At 37.5% G+C, this 27593-nt stretch overlaps 1 protein-coding gene across 1 annotated transcript; it reads left to right on the top strand.

Annotated features, from left to right (window-relative positions):
- On the top strand, positions 1-27593 carry RIOK2 (RIO kinase 2). The gene is made up of 10 exons (XM_006169872.3): positions 1-156; positions 4221-4359; positions 5869-5985; positions 9647-9822; positions 12682-12770; positions 15424-15615; positions 18372-18464; positions 19228-19752; positions 21798-21894; positions 27336-27593. Exons 1-10 carry the CDS (start codon positions 91-93, stop codon positions 27498-27500), a joined length of 1659 nt encoding a protein of 552 aa, XP_006169934.1. The 5' UTR covers positions 1-90; the 3' UTR covers positions 27501-27593.

Raw genomic sequence — 27593 nt, 5'->3', positions numbered from 1 at the left:
GCTGTGAACCACGTGAGCGGCGGGAATCCCGACCTGCTTTGCGCTCTCCGGCTGCGCTGGAGGAGGCTTCTGGGTTCCGCCAGGACCGCCATGGGGAAGGTGAATGTGGCCAAGTTGCGGTACATGAGCCGGGATGACTTCAGGGTCCTGACTGCGGTAAGGAGCCCGCTGCCCCCTTCTCCCCGTTCTTCCCCACCGCGCACCCTCTTCGAGTTGCTCGAAGTTTGCAGGAAGCCGACCGGGGGACACTCCGGGCGCTGAACGTAGCAGAAATTGGGGATGGGAGAAAGCACCAGAGAGGTGGATTTTTGTTTGGGAGCTTATCCTCCCCCCCAAAAAAACAAACGCTACCTCTTTGTACTGTACTCTTCGCGCTCAAGCGATCCACTCGCATCCCTGTAGCCTGGAAAACTGACCTTCCGACACGTCTCCTAAGTGACAGCATCGTGTTCCCCTCGTACAGACCGGCAGAGCACGCCTTCTGATTTATTCCCGCAGCACATTTGCTGGGGTTTTAGTAGCAGTTCTAGGGATTTCAACGGGGTACAGAACAGTAAGGAGGTAAGGGAGACATTGTTCATCGTCAAGTGAACGGTAAGTAAGCACAAATAGTATCAGTTAATAAGTGCTGTGAAGATGATAAAAGTTAATACAGGAAGTATGTGCAACTGGTGGGAGAGAATCCCGAATGCCACTTTTGAGTTTTGTAATCAGGGAAGACTGCCTGACTGAGTGCAGTAAACTTGTCTGTTTACTGTAGCAACCAGTCTGCAGGGGTTGTTGTTTTGTTTTGTTTTGTTTTTAAGACTCTTGGCACTTGGTAGGCATTAAAGTTGTTTTGTTTTGTTTTTAAGACTCTTGGCCCTTGGTAGGCAGTAAGTAAATACTCACTAAATGTTAAGAGGAAACCTTAATAGATGGGAGAAGGAGCCAGCCCAGTGAAGTCCTTGGAAAGAGCTGAAGACAGAAAACAGCAGTAATAAGTGCAAAGGTTCTGAGGCAGGAAAGTCTTTGAAGAAAGAAAAAGGCCTAGTGTGGTTGAGTACAATAAGCCAGAGAGGAATAGTTGAAGATATAGCTAGAAAAGGTGAAAGCCAGGTCATGTACTGGCTTGGTAGAACGTGGGGGAAGCCACTGATTGCTTTTGATCAGGAGAGTGACAGAATCCGATTTTTTGGCCTTAGGCTTATGGCTCAGAGATCAAAACAGAGATCTAGGCATTTATATAATAAAGCAGTTTATTTAGGAGCCATTATCTTTTGGTAAGGAGTGAGCCCCATGATAAATGCTTATGTTGTGTAAGTATGTAATATGATACTTGATAGGAATCACACTGGTGCTGGTGTTATTTTAAGGCTTCTTGTTTTGGATTTTTGAAATTAGTTCTACATAAGCAACACTTCTGCACTAAACTAGTAAAACGGAAAATGAGATGACATTTGAAAGGCACTTTCTCTTCCTGTTGAGTCTTCCATTAGGACTTGAAATATCTACTTGGGAAAGATATCTTCCTTCTCAGCTCCCTGAGCACGGTCATTCATTCTTCAATGCTTCTGACAGCAATAGGAGAATCAAGAGTTGTAGTCTGAGGGATAGAGATGAGCTAAGTTTCAAGTGTAAGGTTTTGGTGGGACGTCAAAATTATACCAGATTGGGAACCAGCAGTTAGCGTAATGGCTATGTTGCTGGACTCCCACGTAGTCGACCGCGGTTCGCGTCCCGGACCCGGTGGCTTAAAACTCACGCTGGGCGCGTGTGCATGTGTGTCCAAGATCCCGAGAGGAGAATGGAGGAGAAGGGATTGCGGCGTGACCATTCCCCCTGGGGGGGTGATTTCTCGCTTTCTGTCTCTATGTCTCTCTCTGTCTGTCTGGCGAGCACATGCACCCTATAGCGAAAACCTCTCAAAAAAAAAAAAAAAAGCCCTTTCCTCTAGTGTCAGGCTACTTTAAAATTATACCAGATTTATCTTCTAAAACTTTTTCTGTGCAGTACTTGTTATTTTTGAAGTTAATCAAGCAGTGGCATAGTCATTAAATATAACATCCCAATCTCAGTTGACTCTCACCAGTATTGGTGCCTTTCCTTAACCCTGCTTGGTTGAACTTGAGCTTTTCTTGTGTTAACAATCTTTGCTTGATGACTGCCCTTACCTTTTAGAACTTCCCCTAAATTATGTTCCCCACCCTTCCTTATTCTATTATCTCTTGCTCTTGCTCGGTGATTGCATCCACCTGATCCCTCACCTCTGTCAAATAATTGGCAAGTTCTTCATTTTAATTATAACTTTATTTCTAAGTATAGGTCCCTTTATAATTTTTCTTTAAACATCTTACTTGACTTTATGTACTCTCACCAAATTTGTCAGCTTTGTCTTCCCCATTCTCCTTTCCCAAATTCCACCAAAGACATCATTTAAAACTTACTCTTCTACTTCACTTCCACCTTTCACCCTTCATTCCCTCTACCCTCCCATATCCAGTTCCCAAGACCTCCCATGCTACCTGCCACAGATGCTTTCTCCATTACCACTGCCACTTGCCTTTTCCAGTTGCTATTTTTTCCTGAGCTTTACTGTTGTTGCAGTTCTCTAGGACTCTTCTACCAGTTTTTGTCTTCTCTAAACCAATTTGCATATTCTTGCTAGAGTAATGTCCTTAAAATAGCTGTGTTCATGTTACCTTCCTTCTATAAACATCTTCAAGAGTTTTGCTTTCCTCGGTGTAAATATTGTATAAAGCCCCTTAGTCTGCATTTCAGTGCATTCTGTATCTTAGAAGTGTTTGCAGCCCTCCTTAGGTCAACCTTGCATGCCATCCCATCTGAGCCATCACTGTACTATTCAGTATTCTAGTCGTTACCTGTGCTCAGTACAGTACTTCCTTGTATATGAACCATTTCAAGGTCGTTTTATTAATTTTTTTTTCCCTTAATATCCCCCTTGTCTGCTTTTCTGTATGCTGACATCTCAAAGTCTGTCTCAAGTGTTGCTTCTTCCTTACAACCATTTACTCCTGGCAAACTGGTGGCATGGTGGTTAAGGTGGCTGTATCCCACATGGCTGACTGCACAGTTCAAGTCCCAGACCCAGCAGCTTGAAAAACACACCAGGCATTTGTGAGTGCCTTCCCAGAATCCCAAGAAGAAAATAACAAAGGGATTGCAGTGTGATCATCACCCCTAAACACACACACATACACACATACACATATTAGGGCATACTTTTTCACTCCCCACACCCCTGACCTTGTTACACTGTAGCAAATGCATCCTCCCTATAACAAAGTTTTAAATAAATAAATACATAGAAATTCCTCAGCTAGAGGTATTCTTGTTCTGCCCTGAGCTACCTTTTTTAAGCACTTACCACTTCTTACCTCTAATAAAGTTAGATTTATATATTTTTTAAAATTTCTACAATAGTAAATTCTCCGCTGGTAGAGAGTATTTTTAGTAATATTTTTTATTCTCCACAATAATTAGCCCAATAACTACATGTAGTATTTTCTCAATAAATACCTGCTTGAGACCAGTACATGGCATAATGGTTACATCGCTAGATAACCACATGGCCGACTGAGGTTCAAATCTCGGACTTGGAGGCTTGAAACTCATGCAGGGCACATGCCATGTTCATGCCCAGAATCCCGAGAGGAGAATGGAGGAGAAGGAATTGTGGTGTGGCCATCCATCTAGGGGGTGATTTCTCGCTTTCTATCTGTCTGTCTCTCTCTCTCTCCCGCAACTGCCACACCCTATAGCAAAAATCTCTCTCAAAAAATTAATACTCACTTAACGTGTAGTTTTTTAATGCATGTTTAAGGGAACCAACAGGTGGTGTGGTGGTTGAGGCACTGAACTCCCACGTGGCCGACCATGGTTAAAGTCCCAGACCTGGTGGCTTGCTTTTTCACTTTTCTGTTCTCTGTCTGTCTCTAGTGAGCACACATGCCCTATAGCAAAAATTAAATAACAATAATAAATAAAATTAAATAAATAATTATGTTTAAATAAATGCATGTTTAGATGTCACCAAGTATTTCATTACTCATTATGTGTCATTAACTATGTCAGGCACTCACAAGTCCTAACCTAAAAGTGGAACGGCGATAGCAAATTGTTCATGGACAGGAAATTTTGTTGAGAAATTAATTTCTTGGCATAGTTTGGATAAACAGTGTTTGGTGATTATGATTATATAATGATTCTTTTAATTTCAGGTTGAAATGGGCATGAAGAACCATGAAATCGTCCCCTGCAGTTTGATCGCTTCTATAGCCAGCCTTAAACACGGTGGCTGCAATAAAGTTTTAAGAGAATTAGTGAAACACAAACTCGTAGCTTGGGAGCGTACCAAAAGTAAGTATTTTGAAGTATCATTTGTGATTTTTTTTTTTCCCTCAGGTGATTGGTTTTCCCCAGAGCCGGCATTACAAAAGGCAAGAAGTGAGAGTTGCCATACTAGTAAAGCACTGGACCAAGAACTGACATAACATGCTTCTGCCATAGTCTATCAATCAAAACAATCATAGGGATGACCCACATCAGAAGAGGTAGAAAAAGGGGAATAGCAAAGTCACAGTGTATAAAGAACAGGACAACAGAAGTATTATTGGTGCCATCTTTGGGAAGTATAATCTGTAACAGGACTATAGAGCATTATTTCTTTTTTTTATTTTTTTGAGAGGTTTTTGCTAGAGGGCGCATGCATTCGCCAGACAGTCAGAAAGTGAGAAGTCATCCCCATGGGGGATGGCCACGCCGCAATCCCTTCTCCTCCATTCTCCTCTCAGGATCTTGGACATGCATGCACACGCGCCCAGCGTGAGTTTTAAGCCACCGGGTCTGGGAAGCGAACCGCAGTCGACTATGTGGGAGTCCAGTGACATAGCCATTACACTAACTGCTGGTTCCCTAGAGCATTATTTCTCAAATTGTGGTGAGGGATGGCTTTTTCAAACTATCACAAATCCTTACTTGTATGAAGTATAATAAAAAGTAATTACTTGAAAAATAAAATGGATGGGACCAGCAGATGGCATAATGGTTACATTACTCAACTCCCAAGTAGTCAACCACAGTTCAAGTCGTAGTTTTTAAAACTAATGCCAGGTGTGTGTATGTACATGCCCAAGATCCTGAGAGAAGGGATTGTACTGTGGCCATCCCCCTAGGGGATTCACTTTCTGTCTCTCTGTGTTTCTTTGCCTCTCTCTGGTGAGCACATGCACCCTATAGCAAAAATCTCCCTCTTAAAAAAAAAAAGAATGAAAAAGAAAAACGAAATGGATAACAGATACACAGAAACAAGTAGGGAGTTAGACATTGGCACAGCAACAAAACACAATGTTTTTGCAAGGCAATCTCATATGAGGAGGTTCCCACTGAAGTCCAGCAACATCATTGAGTATACCTGGCATGTGCTAGCCCTGAATTCAGAGCCAGCTAAAGGGCTGGGGATAGGTCATGGCATCAAAACCCTATTAGAATTGCTATCTTTTTCTGTTTCTCTCACTTGGTCATAGAAAAAAAAAAAACTAAACTTTTAAAAAATAAGAGAAAACATAAATTCTTCGTAAAATTAATATAAAAATTCCTGAACTTAAACCTTCTTTTCTAGTTTTTATATTTGTCATAGTCAATTACAGACTAGTATCATAACAGCACTGAGTCTGTGGGTCACACTTTGAGTAACACTGCACTAGAAAAGAAATATAAATTTTAGGAGTTATTGAGAACTTTTAAGTCTAGGTAGTTTGTCTTTTTCCAACTAAGACTTCCTATAGTTAAATTCTTGAATGATTTGAATGTGTGTTCAACTTGGTGGTACAATATGACTAAATGTGGTCTTTCTATTTTGCTTCCTAGCTGTCCAGGGCTATCGATTGACCAATGCAGGCTATGATTACCTGGCTTTGAAAACACTTTGTTCCAGACAGGTAGTTGAGTCTGTTGGAAACCAGATGGGTGTTGGCAAAGAATCAGGTAAGTGTTAATAGTACTATAGAAAGTCATTTCTTTAGTTCAGTTTATATTCTCCCTTAAGAAAACATTCCTCTTTTAATTTCTACATTTTTCCTATTAAACAAGTAGATTAGGAATTTGACTGAAAATAATAAAAATTAATGACTATACATTTAGTTTAGTAGGTTATTTTCTCCATAAGGCCATCACTGACAATTCAATTATGGTAAGAAATAATTTTTCACTAATAACTAAAATCTTTGGCAGTTTTACTTACTCTTACTTTAGATCTGATAAATTGTACATTTGTAACAGTTAAAAATACATACCACAAGGAAGTAGTAGGAGACAGTAAATATCTAAAAACCACACATTTTTCCATCATAGCAGTATGATCAGCAAGGCAAAGGTAAGTATGGGAAGTCTTCAAAAATCTTCTAGAAAATGCATTATAAAAAAATTCTGGACCAGTAGATCCTTGGACTTAGAGAGCAGACATCCAGCTTCTGAGTGGGAACTTTTGTAACATGGATGACAAAAGAAAGAATTAAAAATGGGTGATGTTGAGGAAGGCAAGAAGATTTTTGTTCAGAAGTGTGCCCAGTGTTGGGGCCAGCAGGTGGTATGGTGGCTAGGGGCGCTGAGCTCCCACATGGCCAACCACAGTTTGAGTCCCAGACCTGGCAGCTTTTTTACTTTCTTTCTCTCTCCCTCTCCCTCACTCTGTCCCTCTCTGGTCAAATTAAAATAAATAAATATCGTTAAATTAAAAATAATTCTAAAAAAAGAATAGTGTGCTCAGTGCCACACCTTAGAAAAGGAACCCAAGCGTAATACTGGCACAAATCTTCATGATCTGACAGAAGACAGGTCAGGCCCCTGGGTTCTCTTACACAGATGCCAACAAGAGCAGAGGTGTCACCTGGGGAGAGAATACACGGATAGAGTATTTGGAGAATCCCAAGAAGTACATCCCTGGGACAAAAATGATCTTCATTAGCATTAAAAAGTCAGAAAGAGCAGAGCTTTTTAAGAATTACTTGACTTTTTTTTTTTTATTTTTTAATTTGTCAAGAGAGAACAAGCCTCCAGGTCCAGGACTTGAACTGTAGTCGGTCATGTAGGAGTCCAGCACCCATAACCACCATGCCACCCGCCAGCCCCAACAGGGAATAATATTCTTTATACCATTCCCTTGCATATGTTGCTTTGTATCCTGTGTATTAATAGTTTATCCTGTACAGTTAGATTATTTAAACTGAGGAAAGAATTAAACTTGAAAGTAAAATAATTAGGAAGCCTATTCCAAAGAAAGTTGCTGTGGTACTTTTTATGGTTTTTATATCTTCTATATTTATATCTAGATTGTACTGTATGTTTAAGAAGTAATATAAAGAGTACTAAATACTTTACAATGTGTGTGGGGTAGGCAGAGATTTTATAAACAAAAATACTGGAACATCTCTTTGGTATAGGCTTCCTATTAAATTTTTTAGTATCTACTTTTAACTTTGAGTGTAAATTCATATACTGACTATTACAGATACTTAAGTAATATATAATGAGAACTAAGTCATGAAACAGAAATTCAATTTAAAAACATTTTTATGTTTTATTTATTTTTGAGGGAGATTTTTGCTATAGGGCACGTGCACTCACCCAGAGAGACAGAGAAGCAAAGAGATAGAAAATAAGAAATCACCCCCAGGGGGTTGGCCACACTGCAATCCCTTCTTCATTCTCCTCTCGGGATTTTGTACACACATGCACATGTGCCTACCATGAGTTTTAAGCTGCCAGGTCTGGGACTCGAACCATAGTCAACTACGTGGAAATCCAGCACTGTAACCATTATGCCATCTGCTGGTCCCTATATTTTTATTTTTAAAAAATTAATTACATGCAAAATGGTAAATATTTTATAAAAAGGAGTACAATAAAAATTAAGTCTCACTCTTAACCCAGTCACAGTCTCCTGTTATTTCCTAAAGCTAACACTCCTTATTGATTACACATATTTTTTTGAGAAATTTTCTGTGTATATACAACTATGTTTATATGTAGAAATAAGAACATATGCTGGCTAACTCCGTGGCCTGGTGGTTAAGACAACCAGATACCACAGGGCCAAACATGGAGTTCAAGTTCCAGAATCAGTGACTCCAAATCCCTAGAGGAGAGAGAGATGTCAGAGCGAGGGGTTGTGGGATAATCATTCCTCGTGGAGTGTAATTTCTCCTCTCCTCTCTTTGTCTCTCTGTCTCTGGCAAGTACACATAGCCTCTAGCACTAAATAAATGTTAATACATACATACCGTATGACGTACATTTACATATATTTTTAATCACAATTGAAAGCAAACTGCTCACTATTCTATACCTTGATTATTACGCTCTTGATGCATCCTTGATAGCATTTCACACCACCAGTTACGTCTTGCCCATAGTTACAGGATATTACATTGTATGGATACTCTAAAATAGATTTTTACCAGTTCTCAGTTGGTAATGGTCATGTAAGTTACTTCTAGACTTTTTCGGTAAATGATTCTGTCAGCACCTTATACAGTTGTGTCTATGCATATGTGTAAAGAAATTTGTAAGTGCATTTTTTAGACACTGAATTATTGAGGCATGTATTAGTTTGCTAGAGTTGCTATAGCAAAATACCATAGACTAAGTGACTTAAACAGAAATTTATTTTCTCAAAGTTTCGGAGGTTAGAAATCCAAGGCTAAGGTTTGCTTTTGGGGGATTACAGTTCATTCTATGACAGGACAAAAGGAATATACATTTAAAAAGTTGATTATTACCAAATTTTTCTTCAGAAAGTTTGCAACAGTTTGTAATCCCATCAACAATGTGACAGAGCATGTTTCTTAGTAGACATGTATAATTAAAATTTCCTTATGAATAATTAGAACATGTTCTAAATGTCACTTACTACAAATAGCAAGTTGGTATTTTATTTTGTTTTGTTTTGTTTTAAATCAAGATTTTTGCTGTAGGGCTTGTGCTCTCTCCTGAGAGACAGAAAGTGAGAAATCATCCACAAGGGGGGGATGACCATGCCAACCCCTTCTTCACCATTCTCCTCTCGGAACTTTGGGCACACACTTGCACCCAGCATGAGTTTAAGCTGCTAGGTCCAGAACTCAAACCACCATCAAGGGCGACTATGTGGAAGCCCAGCAATGTAATCATTACGCTGTCTGCTGGTCCTCCCAACTTGTTTTGATAGTCAATACATTATTTACTGAAAGATCTCTTTTCTGTTTATTGTATTAATTGAATATTATATTCAGTGAAGCAACTGAAGAATTGAACTTCATGTTGTTGAGAAAAATATTAAATCACTTCTCTCACATATAGGACATTAAGGAATAATTAGATGTCTTTGCAATAAATTAAATAATTATTTTGACATATGTGTTAGGGGCTTTGAGCACCTTTGACAGTTTTATCTCTGCTTTATTTTGTCCTAGATATTAATATATGCTGGCTTGTTATTTTGCACTATAATTAAAATTGTAAGTGCATGGGATATGAAGAGATTTGCTAAGTGATAAGTATTTTAGTTAGATTAGAAAAGATCTGGTACAAATAAAATCAAAGTTAAAAATGTTTTTTAACTTATCGGAGTAAAAGTATGATACTGATCCTTATAAAATCTTGGCTCTAGATATTTACATCGTTGCAAATGAAGAAGGACTGCAATTTGCATTAAAGCTTCACAGACTAGGAAGAACCTCCTTTCGAAATCTGAAAAACAAGCGTGATTATCATAAACACAGGCACAATGTGTCTTGGCTTTATTTATCTCGTCTCTCTGCCATGAAGGAATTTGCTTACATGAAGGTACTTTTAGAATAATTTTATATATTTTTAACCAAATAATACATGTTGCTCAAAGATCTTAATGACAAGCACCAGTCTATTGCCTGCCCCCATGTCCCTAACCTCAGACTCAATCTCCGAGTCACTTTAACTGCACTATTTATTTTTCTACCAAATTCCTTCTATGTGAAAGTATTTTTGTTATTAATGCATAAAGGCAACATGTATTCTACAGTATTATCAAGATGGAGTAGCCTGATATATTGCCTGACAAATTTGTATGTGTGGCTATATACGTATTCATTGTTAATAACTGTACCTCTCATTAGAAACACAAGAGCTTTATCATCTGTAGAAACCTTAGTACCTCAGATAAGTCATCTACTGTTTTTTTCTTTCATATAACATAATATCAGTTTACAAATTTGTATTTTAAAAGTGGTAAAATTCTTTAGTTCGTAACCTTTAACCTCCAAAATTAATGTTCACCATGGAGTTTTAAATGTCTTTAATAATACCTGAATCAAATATCTCAATGACAGTGAAACTGAACAGAGCATAACATTGTGATTTTATTCTTTTGTCCAGTAAGGCTTATTATACCCTCTCTTCATTTTTTTTTTTTTTTTTTAGCAATTTCAGTTATTGAAAATTGCTCCAGTATGTGAATAGTTTTGGGAAAATTACTAAGGTAGTATAAATAAGTAATAGTGGTATCACACATGTGTTTGTATTGCTTGTCTTATACTAATAGTGTGTATCTTGTGATATTGGATAAGTATGCACCTTGGTCAAGATCATTAGACTTTTTTCCAAAACTGTATTGGATATTTTCTTGGGATGTTTATCTTGAAAATATAGGAATGAACCTAGTTGCATATAAATATGCTGTTGGTATGCATTGGTATTTCCTAAGAGAGAAAGCAATAAAGATTAGTCTATCATTTGAGCATTAGGCTCTAGTACAGGTTCTAGACAATTACTAACATCTTTAAGGTTATCATCTGCTGTTTAACTGCCAGGGCATGTTCAAAATGGTCTGCATTGAAAAATTCTTAAATTCTGTGGGGAGAAGTTCAATTCCTGTCCACAGAAAGTAGGAGATAGACTGGACAACTTTCACCTTTTTTTTTTTTTTTTTTTGGAGAGAGATTTTTGCTATAGGACACGTGCACTCATTAAAGAAACAGAAAGCGAGGAATCATCCCCCATACCCCACCGCCGCCCCAGAGGGAATGGCTGCGCCATAATCTCTTCTCCATTCTCTCAGGATTTTGGGTGCATACACATACATGTCCGGTATGAGTTTCAAGCCTCCAGTTCCAGGACTCAAACTGTAGTCGACCACATGGGAGTCCAGCAATGTAACTATTATGCCCTCTGCTGGTCCCTAGACTAGACAACGTTTAAAATTAAGTACTGGGGTAGAGTGTGGTGAAGGTATGGATGCCGAAAACTAATCAGTACAGTCTGTGTCAGAGTTACAAAGATAACCACAAGCATACTTGAAACAATAGTTTTTTAGAAAGTTTTGTTGTTTCTCTTAATTTGCTATAGGGCACATGCACTCACCCAGGGAAGTGAGGAGTGAGAAAGCGCCCCTAAGGGTGGATAGCCATGCCACAGTCTGTTCTCCATTCTCCTCTCGGAGTCTTTTGGCTGCACATCACACATGGTCAGTGTGTTTCTCAAGCCACTAGACCCAGGATTCAAATGGCCCACTCAGGTATGTGGGATCCAGCCACCTTAACTACCACACCACCAGCTGGCCCAGAAAAGTATATACTGAGCTTAGAAAAAGTTCAATGGGATGAATAGCTGATGAAGGAAGTTGAAGTGAGTTGGAGTTGAGTGAAGTTGTGAGGTTTGATAGGATTTGTCTGTAAAGAGACAGTGTGCTTTGCAGAGGAGCCATTATGGACAAAAACATGAATAGATATGAGCCCTGTGTGGATTGTTGATGGGGATAGGAAACATTGAGGTGACTTCCTCACTGCACTCCTAGGTGCTTACTGGAGAGACTTGGGTGAAGTAGGACTATAAAGTAGATTAAAGAGACTTGAAAACCAGGAAGAGTTGGTCAGACTGAAGTCAATATTGATTGTAAATTATTTTAAAAGGAGCATTGGCCTAGGCAGTCTGGTATATTAGTAGATAGACTAGGTTAGGTACAACAGAGTGGAGTTATCAGGCATAAATGATAAAGGCCTACTTAGAAGTCAATGTTGGCATTCCAAATGGCAGAGAGTATAAATCGAAGGTGTTTTGAAGCAAGTAATAACAGGATTTGGTGAAGAATAGGATAAAAGAAATTAAACATAGGGGAAAAAAGATGTGTGGATTGTGTGAAATGACATTTGGCTGACAGCAGTGCTGCGTTGGTCACAATATAGCTTTATATAGTGCACATTGTGGTCTGAAGAAAAAGGTCAGTGCTCTATAAACTAAAATGCCTGTGTTCCTTTGGAATTTGCAATTTCCTAATATGCCAGAAGTCAGAGTGTTTTATAAAAGAATTTGTTTCTATTTAAATATTTTAAACATAGTTTAATAAATGAAAAACTTCCAAAATAAGAGAAAAAAGGTCCTGAGAGGCTTAAGCTTCTTGAGGGCTGATATTTCATACTCATTTTTGTATCTCTCATGGATATATTTAGTAAATCTTCACTTTTGGTGGAAAGTGAATTCAAACAACTTTGTTTTTATTTATAGTTTATTATAGATAGTAGATAAATAACCTATGCCTAAATAACCATATATTGACTTTAATTTTTTGAATGCTTGTGTGGTTTTCTTCTGTTTGTGGGAAGATACATTTGCTTTTATTATTCTTTAACAGGTAGTGACCTAATTAACTTATAACTATGTTGCTATGTTTAGGCATTATATGAGAGGAAATTCCCAGTTCCAAAGCCAATTGATTATAATCGCCATGCAGTGGTCATGGAACTCATAAACGGTTATCCACTGTAAGTATTTATTCTTCTTTTCCTTTTCTTTCCTTTAAGATGGGATCTTACTCTGATGCTACATCACCACACCCAGCTCTGCCATAGATAGTCCTGCTGTGTTGCCCATGCTGACTACAAACTCTTGATCCTCCTGCCTCAGCCTCCTAAGTACCTGGGATTATAAAAGTGGACCACCTCACCAGGCTTTCAGGGTGGGCCAGGAATCCAATTCAGACCTCTTGTGTGACCTCGGCCTCCCAAGTAGTACTGTTAACCAGTACATACTACTACAGCTAGGCCAGTATTAATTTTTCTTGAACCACAGATCTCAAAAAATGGATTTAAAGTTCAGTGTTTTTAAGTGAAAAATTTTTCAGTTAACGGGATGTTGTTTCTGAGAGATTAGAAATGGACTTAAAGGAGTAAGACTCAAAATCAAATAAAACTCAGTTTCATTCTGGCTGTATAGACTTTGTAATCCTGTGGTTCATTCATTCATTTAATATTTACTGAGAGTTCATTGGGACCAGGAGATGGCGTGATGGTTATGTCGGTGGACTCCCACATAGTAGACCGTGGTTAAAGTCTCAGACCTGGCGGCTTAAAATTCATGCTAGGTGTGCGTGCGTGCCTGCCCCAAATCCCAAGACAAGAATGGAGAAGAGATTGCAATATGGCTATCCCCCAGGGGAGGTGATTTTTCATTTTCTGTCTCTGTCTCTCTCTGGCAAGCACACTCACCCTATAGCAAAAATTTCTTTAAAAAAAAGAAAGAAAGAAAAAACAAAGTTTATTATTTTTTTAATATTTATTATTATTATTATGTGCCAGGCACTTTTAGGCTTAACACTGAACAAAACAAAGTACCTATCCATATCGAATTTACATTCCGATGGAAGGTAGCATGCAGTAAATAATTAATCAAAATATATGATGTACCAGGTGGTATTAAGTGCTAAAAATAAAGTGGTAAAAATAAAGCAAGGTAAAAGGATAGGAAATGCTAACATGGAGAGACTTAAATATATAGGGCTGTCAGGAAAATCTTAATAATATAAAACCTTATTAGTGCAGAAACTTAGAGAGGGACGAAAACTTGCAGATAGCTGACAACGTACCAAACAGGGAATGGCAAGTATATAGACTCTGGGATGAGAGCAAGCCAGTGTAGCTGGAGGTAAGTGACCAGAAAGGAAAATTGTAAGTCATGAGACCACAAAGTAAGCCAGTGGCCAGATGACTTAGGGTTTCTAGGCCTTTGTAACAAATTTTTGTATTTTTATTTATTTATTTTTTTTTTTGAGAGATTTTCACTATAGAGCGTGTGCGCTCGCCAGACAGACAGAGAGAGACATTAGAGACAGAAAGCGAGAAATCACCCCCCAGGGGGGATGGTCACGCCGCAATCCCTTCTCCTCCATTCTCCTCTCGGGATCTTGGGCACGCACGCACACGCGCCCGGCGTGAGTTTTAAGCCACCGGGTCCGGGACGCGAACCGCGGTCGACTACGTGGGAGTCCAGTGACATAGCCATTACGCTAACTGCTGGTTCCCACAAATTTTTGTATTTTGAGGTAGAACGCCATTGGAGTGTTTTTAGCAGAGAAGAATCATGGTCTGACCAGAATTTTAATTGGTTCCCTCCTGCTATTGCATTAAGAATAGACTCAAGGGAGACAGACCATTAGCCAAGTTAGAAGACCATTGTTATACTCTAGGCAGGAGAGGATAGTAGCTCTGATCACAGTGGTAGTCATGAGGTGGTGAAAAGTGGTCAGATACTTGTGTTTTACAAATGATCTGTTTAAGATTAGATTTAGATATACAGAAAGAGTCAAGTCAGGGATGACACCAAAGGTTTTGGCCTGTGTAACAAATTAATTAGAAGGATAAAATTACCATTTGCAGAAATAGGAAGGCTATAGGAAGAGCAGTTTGGAAGGGAGGGCAGAATCAGAGATTCGGTTTTGAACATGCTAAGTTCAAGATAACCTGGAAGTTGGAGAGAGAGGTGTGAGGGAAATCAGTGTATTATGGTATTTAAAGCCATGAGTTAGATGAGATGAGAGCACCAAGACTGAGTCTAAATAAGAGAAATAGGAGGTTTGGGAACTGACTTTTGAACAACTGTGAAATTCAGAGTCAGGAAAAAGACAAAGAACTAACAGAAAAGTCTAAGAAAGAATGATCAATGGAAAGAGGAAAACTTGAAGAGCAAGAGTATGGTGTTGAAAGAGTTAAGGTGAAAAAAGTTTTCCAAGGAGGCCAGCTGACCAGATATGATCATAACCAAGAATTAACATTAGAGTTAGCAACTTGGAAGTCATTGGTAGTCTTGACAAGTGCTGTTCCATTAGAATGAGGCAGGTGAGAACCTATTTGCAATGGAGTCAGTGGAAAGTGAGGGAAGAAATTCGAAAGGGTACATGTAGATGAGTTGGCTACACAGAACAAAGAAAGGGGGTAGGAGTGGGAAGAAAATGCAGAATCAAAGCAAAGTGTGTCTTTTTTTTTTTCAAAAAAAATATGAAGATGTCTGTGCAAATGAGAATGAGAAGAAAACTGGGGAGACGGGGAATGGAAATAAAATGTAAGCATACATACAGACTTGCTTTCATTAAAATCATAAATGAGAACTTATAACCTATTTTCATACTTAAAATACTTTCAGATGTCAAATACACCATGTTGAAGATCCTGCATCAGTATATGATGAAGCTATGGAACTAATTGTCAAACTTGCAAATCATGGGCTGATTCATGGAGATTTCAATGAATTCAATCTCATTTTGGATAAAGATGACCATATCACCATGATTGATTTTCCACAGATGGTTTCAACTTCTCATCCCAACGCTGAATGGTATATACTGAAATTGATTCTGAATGTTGGGTGTGTTTGTGCATGATGGGTGGAATCGTTTCCTATTCATGATTTTCCAATTTTGCAGTAATATCATTTGGGTCAGTACCTGGTTCATTGAATGGTTGATGTTAAAATGTTTGTGTTTATTATTATTATTATTATTGTTATTATTAAGGATATCCAGCTACTAAAATTTTTCCAAGGCCAGCTGGTAGCCTGGTGGTGAAGGCAGTTGGATCTCACTTGGTCAACTACACGGTTTGAGTCTTAAGACCCCACAGCTTGAAAAACACACTGGACACATGTGCGTGCATGACCAGAATCCCAAAATAAGCAAAAGATGGAAGAGAAGGGATTGTGACATGGCCATCCCCCATGGGGAGTGTTTTTTCTCCCTTCTGTCAATCTCTTTTTCTCCTTACTGTTCTCTGTGTCTGGTGAGTACATATGCTCTCTGACAAAGTGGGGGGGGGGGGAAATCCCATGAGAGATGAAAGACACTTTATTATTTTAAAGGGGAAATTCATTGTTTTTAGGTTTTTGCCACAGGGCGTGTGCACTCTCCAGAGATACAAAGAGATTAAAAGGGAGAAATCACCTTTCAGGAGTATGGCCACACTGCAGTCTCTTCTGCTTCATTATCCTCTCAGGATTCTGAGCACTCACCCATATGTACCTAGCATGTCCAAGCCACCAGTTCTGGACTCAAAAATCACAGTCGGCCATATGGGAGTCCAGCACTTTAACCTCCATGTCACTCATAAAGGGGAAAAAATGTATTCTGATGCAGTTTTATTATATATTAGTTAATTTTATTCTGTGTATTGGAAATCTGAAGAAATTGCTTGCCTGTCTATTTTATTTATATAAACCAAAATGAAGGAACCATCAAAAGAATCTTAACTCCTGTGTTATAATTCAACAGACTTCCAAAAGGCAAACTCTTAGCTGTTGAACCCTTTTTTCAGACTTTTAAGTGGAAATCCAGTTACTACAACAGACACAATCCTACACAGAAGTAGGGACATGGTGAGGGGGGCCTTGGAACCACCTCATAACTTAATTTTCCCTGTTTTTTCTACTACCCGGAGACTTCTAAAAGGCTTCCCCAAGCATAACAATAGTCTTTATGGCTTTAGTAAAAGTGTGGTTTCAGTTGCCAGTCCAGTGGTAATTATCTCATATCATATTTAGCTTTCGTTCTTATTATTCAAATTTCTATAAAACTTCATCCTTGACACAGTGGAGATTCACTTTATACATTGCAAATAATCATATTCATATTGCTTCACCACTTAAACTAGCCAAGTTGTGAAATATGAACTTTTCCTTTATTTGTTTTCATTCTGTGATGCAACTGTAATCAAATTAAGGGTAAGTGCTTTTGTTCTCTTCCTACTCCAAGTTTTTTGAGAAATTGCTTTTTTTCAAAAGTAATAACTGGTATCATTTATGTAATAGAGTATATTCATTCTTGCATAGTTTGAGCCTGAAGTAGTTTATGTTAAATGAAGCTTATCCTAATCCTGGTTTCCATTAGAAAATGTGTATGTATACATACGTGGGAGAAAGAACTGCCATTTAAAAATAAACTTAAAATATATTTCTGACAAAACAATACTAAAAGATTAATGCCTGACACTTGGGTGGTCAGTATTCTAGAAAAGATTTACCACCATTTTCATTATTATGGAGTAGCAGAGTCACACAATAAAGGAACATCTGGGAACCACCAGATTTGAAGAAGAGATTGATGACAGAAAATGACATTCCCAAGTTTAGGCCACAACATCCTATGGCGAGACATAGTGATTTCATTTGAGTTTATGAATCTTATTAGGGCAAAGGAATTGGGCTAATCACTAGAGATTGAGTTATAAATAAACCTTGTCTTTGCTTTTGAAGAAGTTACTTCTGATAGTGGAAATGTGAGCATGTATAAAATGATAATTTTAAAATTTGTTAAGATTTTTTTCCTAGAGTTCCCTGAAATCAAAGAAAAGTAGCATTATCTTCCTATTTCCAAATGCCATCTTTCTCAAAATAATAATTTAGTCATTTCCATGTTGTACTGTCCTTAATTCTCCCTTATCTGGAAATCTTATGGTGGATCTAACCTGTCCTTGCTGCTTTATGGTTGCCAAAAAAGTAAACTGATATTCAAAATTCCTTTTTTTCCTGAGTCTAGATTAACATGTCCTTAAACCACTATAAAACACAGTGCTATTTATCCCCTTGGATATTATTGCAAATCCAACAATAGATAACAAAGGGACAAAAACATGATGCGGTAGTCTCCAGACTTTTCCTTCTGAGTCACTAAGGTCTTTTTAGACAGCTTTCCCAGTTGGCTAGGGAGGGATTCTAGTTGGCCTTGCTGATGGGAAGCACAGCCAGACAGATTGGGGATTAAAGACCATAACTGGAAATCTGCCCCGGTGTAGGCCCACAGTCTTCTTTCCTGGGATTCATACTTACCTTCCCCTAGTGTATCATATAGTGGACAACTGCTAGAAAGCCTTGACTTGACTAACCACAGAAACTGTATGGCATTGACAGCTCATACCCTTGAGATTTTTTTCAGATTTCACTTTTTCAGACATAGTGGCAACTGATTTCTTTTTCCTTTTGTGTAACATCATTTTTTCTTCGTGTAAGAGCAGGCATTTTATAACAAATAGAACAGGTAGTGTCATTGGTTAATAAAAAAGACATGCAATAAAAACTATCAAAAATGATTTTTGTTTTTACAGGTATTTCGACAGAGATGTTAAATGCATTAGAGATTTCTTTATGAAACGTTTTGGCTATGAAAGTGAGCTTTATCCGACCTTTAGTGATATCAGGTTTGTACTCTGCATTGCTTAGAATGGCAGGACTCTTTCAAGTATCTAATGTATTTAGTTCTTAAGTTTAAACTGTGATCTAAAAAACTTTCCAAATACTGACCTTTGAAACATTATAATTGCTGTTGAATATTACTGCTCTACTGGACATAAATTATATTTAAAAACATACCTGCCTTTGATCTATTCAGGCACTGTTTCTGAATCTTGGGAAGGAACATATCTAATGTCCTATAAGTTCAAGATATCTTATTCTATTTTAGATGTTACATGAATAACCCATTCACACAAAACAAACCAGAGTTTATTAAAACTTGATTTTCCTTCCTTCAAAACAGGAGCTATCTTTAATTGATTCATGGGATATAATTATATGTAATTACATTCTCAAAGCTAAATTTTCTCATATTTATGTATTTAAGATGTTTTCTGATATGAAATGAGACATATAATGTAAAAATCTTTACACTCCTTAGAAAATTAACTTACTAAGTTAATATCAGTGCAAGTTTCTATAACTTTTTTTAAAATAGCATGTTTCTTTCTAGTCATCATTTTATTCTTAAAATTACAGGCAACATGTATTTTTTTATACTTGTGTACTTACATATTAAGTATTACATTTTAGATACAGAAAAATCTTTAAAGTGTATAAACTGTTAAACTCATTTGAGAATTCTATCTTATTAGTGTAATTGATATCTATCCATCTCAGATAAATAATTTTTTTTCTTTCAATGTTTGACACTTTTTTTCTCCCTAGGAGAGAAGATTCTCTTGATGTGGAGGTTTCTGCTAGTGGCTACACAAAGGAAATGCAGGCGGATGATGAACTGCTTCATCCAGTAGGTCCAGATGATAAAAGTGTTGAGACAGAGGAGGGATCTGAATTCTCACTTTCTGATGAAGAGGTTCCAGAAAAAGCAGAGATTTATAGGTCAGAAAATGAAAGTGAAGGCAAGTCTGCAGAAGAATCAGGTGGCAGCAGTTGCAGGTTGTCTGGAGACCTTGAACAAATAAAGGAAGACAGCTTATCAGAGGGGAGTACTGATGCGCACAGTTTTGAACTGACTAGATTCAGTCAAGCTTTAGAAGAAATAGAAGGGCAAGTTGCTAAAAACAGTGCTGTAACTGAGCTTTCTGAGGAAAGAAACAGAACTGAGAATGACGCCAGGCAAGATGGTCAGATGGGTCACAATGGAGTGCCTGCTGGCTCCGAAGAGTGTGAAGATGAATGCCCTCATCTGATTGGCTTGTCGTCATTAAACAAAGAGCTCAGGCCTTTCAGGTATAGATTTCTGGTGATTGCCTTTTGACTTTAATCTCAAGACCAATACTTTCTTTGATTCTGGGAAATGAATGTCTTCCAATGGTAGGACAGAGGTGTATTCTGCCACCGTTTTGTGAGATGTAAGCCAGATAACCTTTTTTGTTGTTAAAACTCAAAATATCCTCCTTTTCTGTTGACCTGATTTTAGGTAGCCTATGAACTAAATTTTAAGTAAATCTTCCTGAAAGTAAAAACTGATGAGTTTCAGAGCACTAATGCAAATCTTGATTAGGATTTCAGTGGATGAGCTGTTTTACATGCATAACTACGTCTAATGTGAGAGTTACATAAAGTCATATAAATATGGGGAACCAGCAAGTTAGCATAATGGCTATGTTGCTGGACTCCCACGTAGTCGACCGCGGTTCGCGTCCAGGAACCGGGGGCTTAAAACTCACTCCAGGCGCGTGTGCGTGCGTGCCCAAGATCCCGAGAGGAGAATGGAGGAGAAGGAATTGCGGCATGACCATCCCCCCTGGGCGATGATTTCTCGCTTTCTGTCTCTATGTCTCTCGCTGTCTGTCTGGCAAGCGCACGCGCCCTATAGCTAAAATCTCTCAAAAAAGAAAAAAAAGAGAGAGAGAAGGCATATAAATATGTAAAACATGCAGTCAATGTGCTTTCTGCATAAAAAGCAGAAATTCTACCATGAATTTTCCCTGGTACTTTGAAATGCCTATCCTTTGTTCATGTACAGTTAAAATTAAATAATGGTATTATAGAGGGGTTTTGTTTTTGGTTTTGGGGTTTTTTATTTTTTTTCTTAGAAATTAAAGTAAGTTAAACTCAGATTACCAAAATCCTAAAACTTAAATTTTAAATTTGGGCTAGCTTATCCAGAAACAAATTATAGTTTAATGAAATACTGGTTTTATTTATTTCAAAAGAGTAACTTGACAATTAAAATTAGATCAACAATATATTCAGCACTTCTAGTACATGTTTGGACTTACATCTTAAGACTGCCTGTATCTTTACAGTTTAGTTTATGAAGTAAAACATAAACTTTTGTTCCTTTTCCACATAGTACAGGCTTAAGTCTTGGGGCTACTGCCATTGATAATAAACTTGAAAAACTAAGGCAGAAGCTTAAGAGAAAAAAGTCGGGTGACAGTGATTTCAGATTTTGCATACATGATTTATTAGTCTGGGTTCTCCAGAGAAACAAAACCAGTGGAGATTGATTCTAAGGAACTGGCTGGTGCGTTGTGAAGGCTGAGAAGTCTCATGACCTGAAGACACAAGTTGGGTCCTAGGAGAGCCATAGCCAAGTATTTGTCACCCGTGACCTAGTCAAGCTGGCACATAAAATTAGCCATCACAGTATTAGAAGAAAATCTAGGTGGCATTCAATGATCTAAGCACAGAATGGGAGTAATTTGTTCTCATTCTCTGGACATATGTGGGGCAAAGAATTTATCAAAGTAGAAGCAACAATAACATGTCGTTGAAAAATATTAACTGTTGGACATTAATAATTGTGTGACTTTTTATGCATTGTACATATCGAAACTTTTGAGCACTGCAGAAAAAAGTTCATGCATAATTGCAGTTTGTTTGCAATGCAGCAGAACAGAGTTACATATAGAGTACTATTTCTGTTTCCATTACATCTACTGTTATTTGGGACAGTGACAAGAAAGTATCTTGAAAAATTTAGATTGTGAGAGGCAAATTTTTGTAATTCAGTGAAAGCAAAGGATTAGTGAAAAACGTACATGAGTTCTGGGCAAGTAAAAATTCTGATGATGAAACTGTACCATTTTGAAATTTTAATAGTGACTATAACATAATGCTAAGAAAAGAAAAATTTTTAATATATGAGCTGAACTGTAGATGATTGTACTTTTACCTTCATAAAATTTTGAATGTAATCTTTCTGAAGTATGTATCTATAAGTTTTACTACCATGCAAGAAATGCTATAAATTTATCAAACAAAATTAATTACACTATAAAAATTGTATAAATTCTGGGGCTTTTGTTTTTTGTTTTTTTTTTAAGAGATGAAGAAAATATGGACGATATTAATAATTATAGAAGAAGAACTCTCAGTATTACTTCTGCAGGCAGTGTCGTAAGTTGTTCAACTATCCCTCCAGTAAGTATTTATTTCAGCATTTACTAAACGTTTATTAAGCCAGTACTGTGGAGAGATTGATTAGCTTGGGCACTATGAGGATTACAAGGTGTACAAGACAGCTTAAGACCTCACATGTTAATGTTATAAAATTACAGCTACAAATTTAGTAATAAAACAGAGCTGGAGGGGCTGGCAGGTGGTGTGGTGGCTAAGGATGCTGGACTCCCACATGGCTAACCACGGTTTGAGTCCCAGACCTGGCAGCTTACTTTCTCTCTCTCTCTCTCTCTCTCTCTCTCTGTCCCTCTCTGGTCAAATTAAATAAATAAATAATAAATGGATAAATAAAGTTGAATAAAATAATTAAAAAAAAAAAAAACAGCTGGATTGATCAAAACCTTTAGGAACAAGCCACTTAAAGGATCAATCTCATGGAAATTTAGATCCAAAGAGGCCTTTGTTGATTTATTAGTCCTGTCATTTTCACGAGAAAATTGACGCCCAGATAGGTTATGTTATGTTTCTTTGCTCAAAGCTGCCTAGCTAGTAACAGCAGTGTGACTGAAATGCATAGAAGCACCAGCCTCACTAGCTATTTTGTTCTTAAATTTTTAAGGAGGAAAATAAATAATCTTAAGAGTTTTGGTGTCTCAGGCTTTTTGTTTGGCTCTTTGGACATTTAGCAGCAAATGTCCAAAGGGATTTGAAAAAAAAAAAAAATTTTTTTTTGTGGAGAGGACAGTGAATACAGTCCATCTCCTACCTAGGAGTTCCTTGGTCTGCAAGTCACCTTTCAGAGCTAGCCAGAAGGAGGAGTCAGGTTAGATAATCACATCTTCCAGTGCAAAACCATTTACTTCCTGATGTCAGTATTATGAAGATAAATCACTCTTGTCATTTAAAAACCTAAATTATCAAATATTATATAATTCATCTAACAAATGAAACAAAGCTATTCTTGGTTTTCTTACTTTCCTAAGTCCTTTGGCAGTCATTCAGCAAACACTAATGCATTATGGCCACTGCACACCACATTATTTTCTAGCCTTTCTTCTAGTTTAAGCAATGTTTTGAAACTATTTGATTAGGCTTTTTTTTACTTTTTAAAAATTTTGCTAGAGGGTGCATGCCGCTTACTGGAGAAAGGAGGAGAGGGAGGGAGAAAGCATCCCACATGGGGAATTGTCTCACTGCAATCCCTTTTCTTCCATCTCTCCCTCCTTTCAGGATTTTGGGTACATACACACATGCATCAGGTGTGTTTCTGCCAGTCTGAGACTCAAAATATGCAGCTGGCCATGGGTGATTCAGCTTCCTTAACTACCATGCCTCAGCTGGCCCTTGATGGACTTTTCTAAAATTTTTTTTCTGTCCAATGTAAGAAAATAAACCAACATAGTCATTAATCTTTTTTTTTCACCATAAATTAGAATTACATAAGCGGTATGCTGGGTTTTTTTTCCCTTATGCTTAAAGTATTGAGTACCATCAAAGTTTTTTTTAGTGATAACTAGTTACAATGAGTAAAAAATGATCCATTTAAAGGTAAAAGAAACAAGGAAATAAGATGATTCAATGGAAAATGAGTTAAAAAAAATTCTGTTTCTCTGTCTTCTTATTTCAAGTTCAGAAATGTTGTCAATAAATTAAAATAGATCATCAGGAATCTCTTCACACATTTTTGTGTAGAAAAACATAGAAAAATAAGTCATGAAGTCATGATTTTCCTGACAACTTAATATATGTCCTATAGTGGATGATATGTGATATTTACAAAATTAAATCAGAGCTATCAGGAACAAAGTAAAAATAACAGTACTCGGACAGCAGGTGGCATGGTGATTAAGATGCTGGACTCCCACATGGCTGACCCCAGTTCAAGGCCTAGACTCGGAAGCTTGCCTTCTCATTCTCTCTCTTTCTCTCTCTCTGATGAGTATGTGTGCTCTATAGCAAACTTAAAATAATAACAATAATAGCAGTACTGTCTTTGTTTTGGGTTTCTGGGGTTTTTTTTAGGTTTTTGCCATAGGGTGCATGCACTTGCTGGAGAGAGACAGAGGGAAGGTGAGAAATCACACCCTGAGAGATGGCCACATCATAGTCCTTTCTCCATTATCCTCCTGGGATTTGGGTGCGCACACACACACACAAACACACACACACACGCCTGGCGTGATTTTCAACCACTGAGTTTGGGGCACGTATCTCGATCAGCCATAGGAGAATCTTAATCTAACACCTTAACCACCACATCACCTGTTGGCCCTAACAGTTACTATATTTTAAAATATAGTATGCTTTTATTTCTGGGGTATCAGAAGTATACATAAGTATTTTAAGAGAATATATCTTCCTTTATTGATTTAGCACTAAAACACCAGCAAATTATTTTTCTATACAAAAAGTATATTAGAACACCAAAATCCCATGAGCATAGAATCAGTCATCATTGCATTGTTTCTCAAAAGCAGTCTCTGGCAGATGCCAATAAGTGACATGGGAGCACAGTGGGTGTTGTATAGTAGGAGGGCCCCGCCCCCCCAATATTGACTAGCATCAGCTTCTGGGGCATTTTTCATTTCTTCTTCCTGAAAAATGTGTTTTTTGGGTTTTTTTTTTTAATCAATAGTGGTATAAAATTGATCATTTCATATTAAGAAAAGATAGATTGTTAATTCATGCTGCCTTATGCAGTTCTAAGTTATGCTCTCTTCTGTATGTGAAGCTGATGGCACTGACATTTTCCAAGGGTCCAGATTTCAGTTGTGTTTATGTGTTTTAGCCAGTATTCATTTTACTGCTCTGATCCTGCTCTGCTCACACGTCTTTTCACAGCCAGCAGCATGAACTTAAAACTCATGAGTGAAGCCAAACTTTCACTCCTACCCATTAGACTTTATGAACTGCATCATTAAAGGAAAAGGAGGGGAAAAAATCTCTTTATTTTAGCATAGTCAACAAAGGTTTCCCTCATCATTTGACACAAATTCATCATCTTAACACTACAGTCTTGAAAATTTTGTCACACTGTGTTCCTTGAGGTCACATTTCATTTCACTAAAAGGTCAGGAGAAAACAAACTGTTTCCTTCACTAACTTATACTTGATATAGTATCTGTACAAAAGGAAAAGACTTTGTTTTCTAAAACTGGAAGATCTGCTTTTCTCCTTAAAAGAATTTTTTTTACTTTATTTATTTACTTAATGAAAAGGAGAGACAAACACCCTCAACAAGCTTTCATGCTGTGTCCTCCCCCAACTCTTCCCAACCAGCCAAGATGACGGGCACAAGTATCCTGGATGTACAGGTTGCCTTTATAGTCGAACCCTGATCTTCCGTATGGCTTCCAGAACTACAGGGCACCCCTAAAATATTCTTTATAGTTCCTACTCATTGGTCATTTGTGAACTGTATTCTTGCTAATATGTAACAGAATTTAATTAGAATTAAGCAGATATATTGCTTTTTAATAAATATGTATGTGGCCACCACCTAGTGAAAGAATGTTTTGGGTTTAACAACAACAATCAAAAAATCATGGATTTCATTAATTTTTATATACATACTACCTAAAATAACACCTAATATTTTATTTCATGTTTCACCATTTCTTAAAAATATATTAAATAGAATTTTTTTTCATTTTAACATAAAGAAAAATAACCTTGTAGGATTTCTGAATTGTTCAGAGTATGGATGAAAGTTCATGTACATTAATCCACCATCTCCTTATTTTGCTTGACATGATTACCTTACAGTCCCATCAAAGTTAAGAACTAAGAGAAAATTTTGGCAGGAAACTTAGAGAAAAAAACTGATTTCTCCTCCCTCGGAAATACTCTAGGCCCCTCCTCTTCTCTATGTAGTACGTGCTCCACTGCTGTCTCCCTGCTGCTTCTCACCTTCTGGCCGTTGGACCCTCCTTTCCTAATCTCATTTCCTTCTCTTATTTAGTTCTTTATTTGGCAACATCCATGACCAGTAGTTTATTGAGTAAAGATTTTGCGGACCTTTTATTACTAAAAATGTCTTTATCCTCGCCTCACATTTAACTGGGAGTTTTAGATTGTGGTTTGGAAATAATTGCCCTTCAGAATTCTGACAGTGTTGCCCATGTTAAAGATCCTGGCCTTCTGCTGGAGTGGAGGTTTCCTGGCTTCCTGGAGGAGGAAAGGGGTGTGGAACTTGGGGGTATCAGATCCTTCTATGTCTCAGGTTTTCTTGGGGTTGGGGAGGGGCACATCTCCTGGGGTATCAGCCTCTGTGGAACTTGAATTCTGAATCCTTCTCTGTTTCCCTTATTATACCTTACTTTCTTCCCACTAAGAAACATTAGACTGAAACATTAGACTGAAACACAGATTCAATTCTTGTCAAATGAATTGATTATAGTCTGCTTAACTATGTAAAATATTCCAAAGTCTGCATTGCACATCTGGTTTTACAAGCTGCCAAAGCCGGGATTCAAACAGCATTCATCCATGTGAGAGCTGGGTCCCATAACCGCTGTACCGTGGAGCCAGCCCTTTAAGAAATTTTTAATAAATTCTGCTTCTTGCACACACATGGTGGAGCATATTAAGAAAACATTTTAATTGGGGCCAGCAGGTAGCTTAGTGGTTGAGGCACTGCCCAAAATCCTGAGAATGGAGGAAAAAGGATTGAGGCATAGCCTTACCCCCCCACACACACATCCCCCAGGGAGTGGTTTCTCACTTTGTCTCTGTCTGTCTGGTGATCCCACATGCTATATAGCAAAAATACCTCAAAAAAAGAAAGCCTTTATTTCTGCTTTTGTAGTATTTACCTTGTTTTTATTAGGAGATAAGTCAGATGATGCAAGAGTTCATACAATTTATAAACAGACTGGTGCTTCTGAGCAAGAAAAATAAAAGGCATTGCAAACTAAGTATTTTTCAATTCATACTCATCTTGGAAGTCATGTGACATGCATCACCTGTGTCTTAGCTAGTATTTTAGTTTGTGATTATTCACTATGAGAATTCCTTCCTCTCCAAAAAATTATATGAAGACTTTTTTCATTCATAACATCAGGGTGTTTTGAAGATTTTCTTGTGTATATTGACCAATAGTAAATGCTTTCAAAATTTGTTTTCTGTTATAAGATGATGCCTACTCTTACCTAGAAAGCAGAACAGGCAGTTTTCATGTCTTTTGTTTTCATGATGAGCACTAGATGGCACTGTGGTGATTTTGGGTTTAAGAATTGTGACCATCTACTGTACTACTTTCTATATAATCTGTATTTGTGTTAGGAATTTAATTTCACCTGTTTTATTGTAGGTACCTATAGTACTATCAGTGTTTGGAACTTTTACAATTTATTCTCAGTATATTCGAATTTGAAAGCTTTTATTAGTATAAATATTTTATTGAATTTCTACTCCTTCAAATGGTTTAATATCAGTGGTAATAATTTGCAAACTCTTCCCAGGAACTGGTGAAACAGAAGGTGAAACGTCAGTTGACAAAACAGCAAAAATCAGCTATCAGACGTCGATTGCAGAAAGGAGAAGCAAATATATTTACCAAGCAACGGAGAGAAAACATGCAGAATATTAAATCAAGTTTGGAAGCTGCTAGCTTTTGGGGAGAATAATATATTTAAGATGTTGAACACTGTTTAAGTTACCTTCAGTCTTTTGTGGACCAAGCCAATGTATAAATAGATAAATAAACCCACTTTCATCTA

Source organism: Tupaia chinensis, unplaced genomic scaffold (genome assembly GCF_000334495.1).
Source record: "Tupaia chinensis unplaced genomic scaffold, TupChi_1.0 Scaffold147554_1, whole genome shotgun sequence".
NCBI classification, from domain to species: Eukaryota; Metazoa; Chordata; class Mammalia; order Scandentia; family Tupaiidae; genus Tupaia; species Tupaia belangeri.
This window is presented reverse-complemented; position numbering and strand designations above follow the sequence as displayed.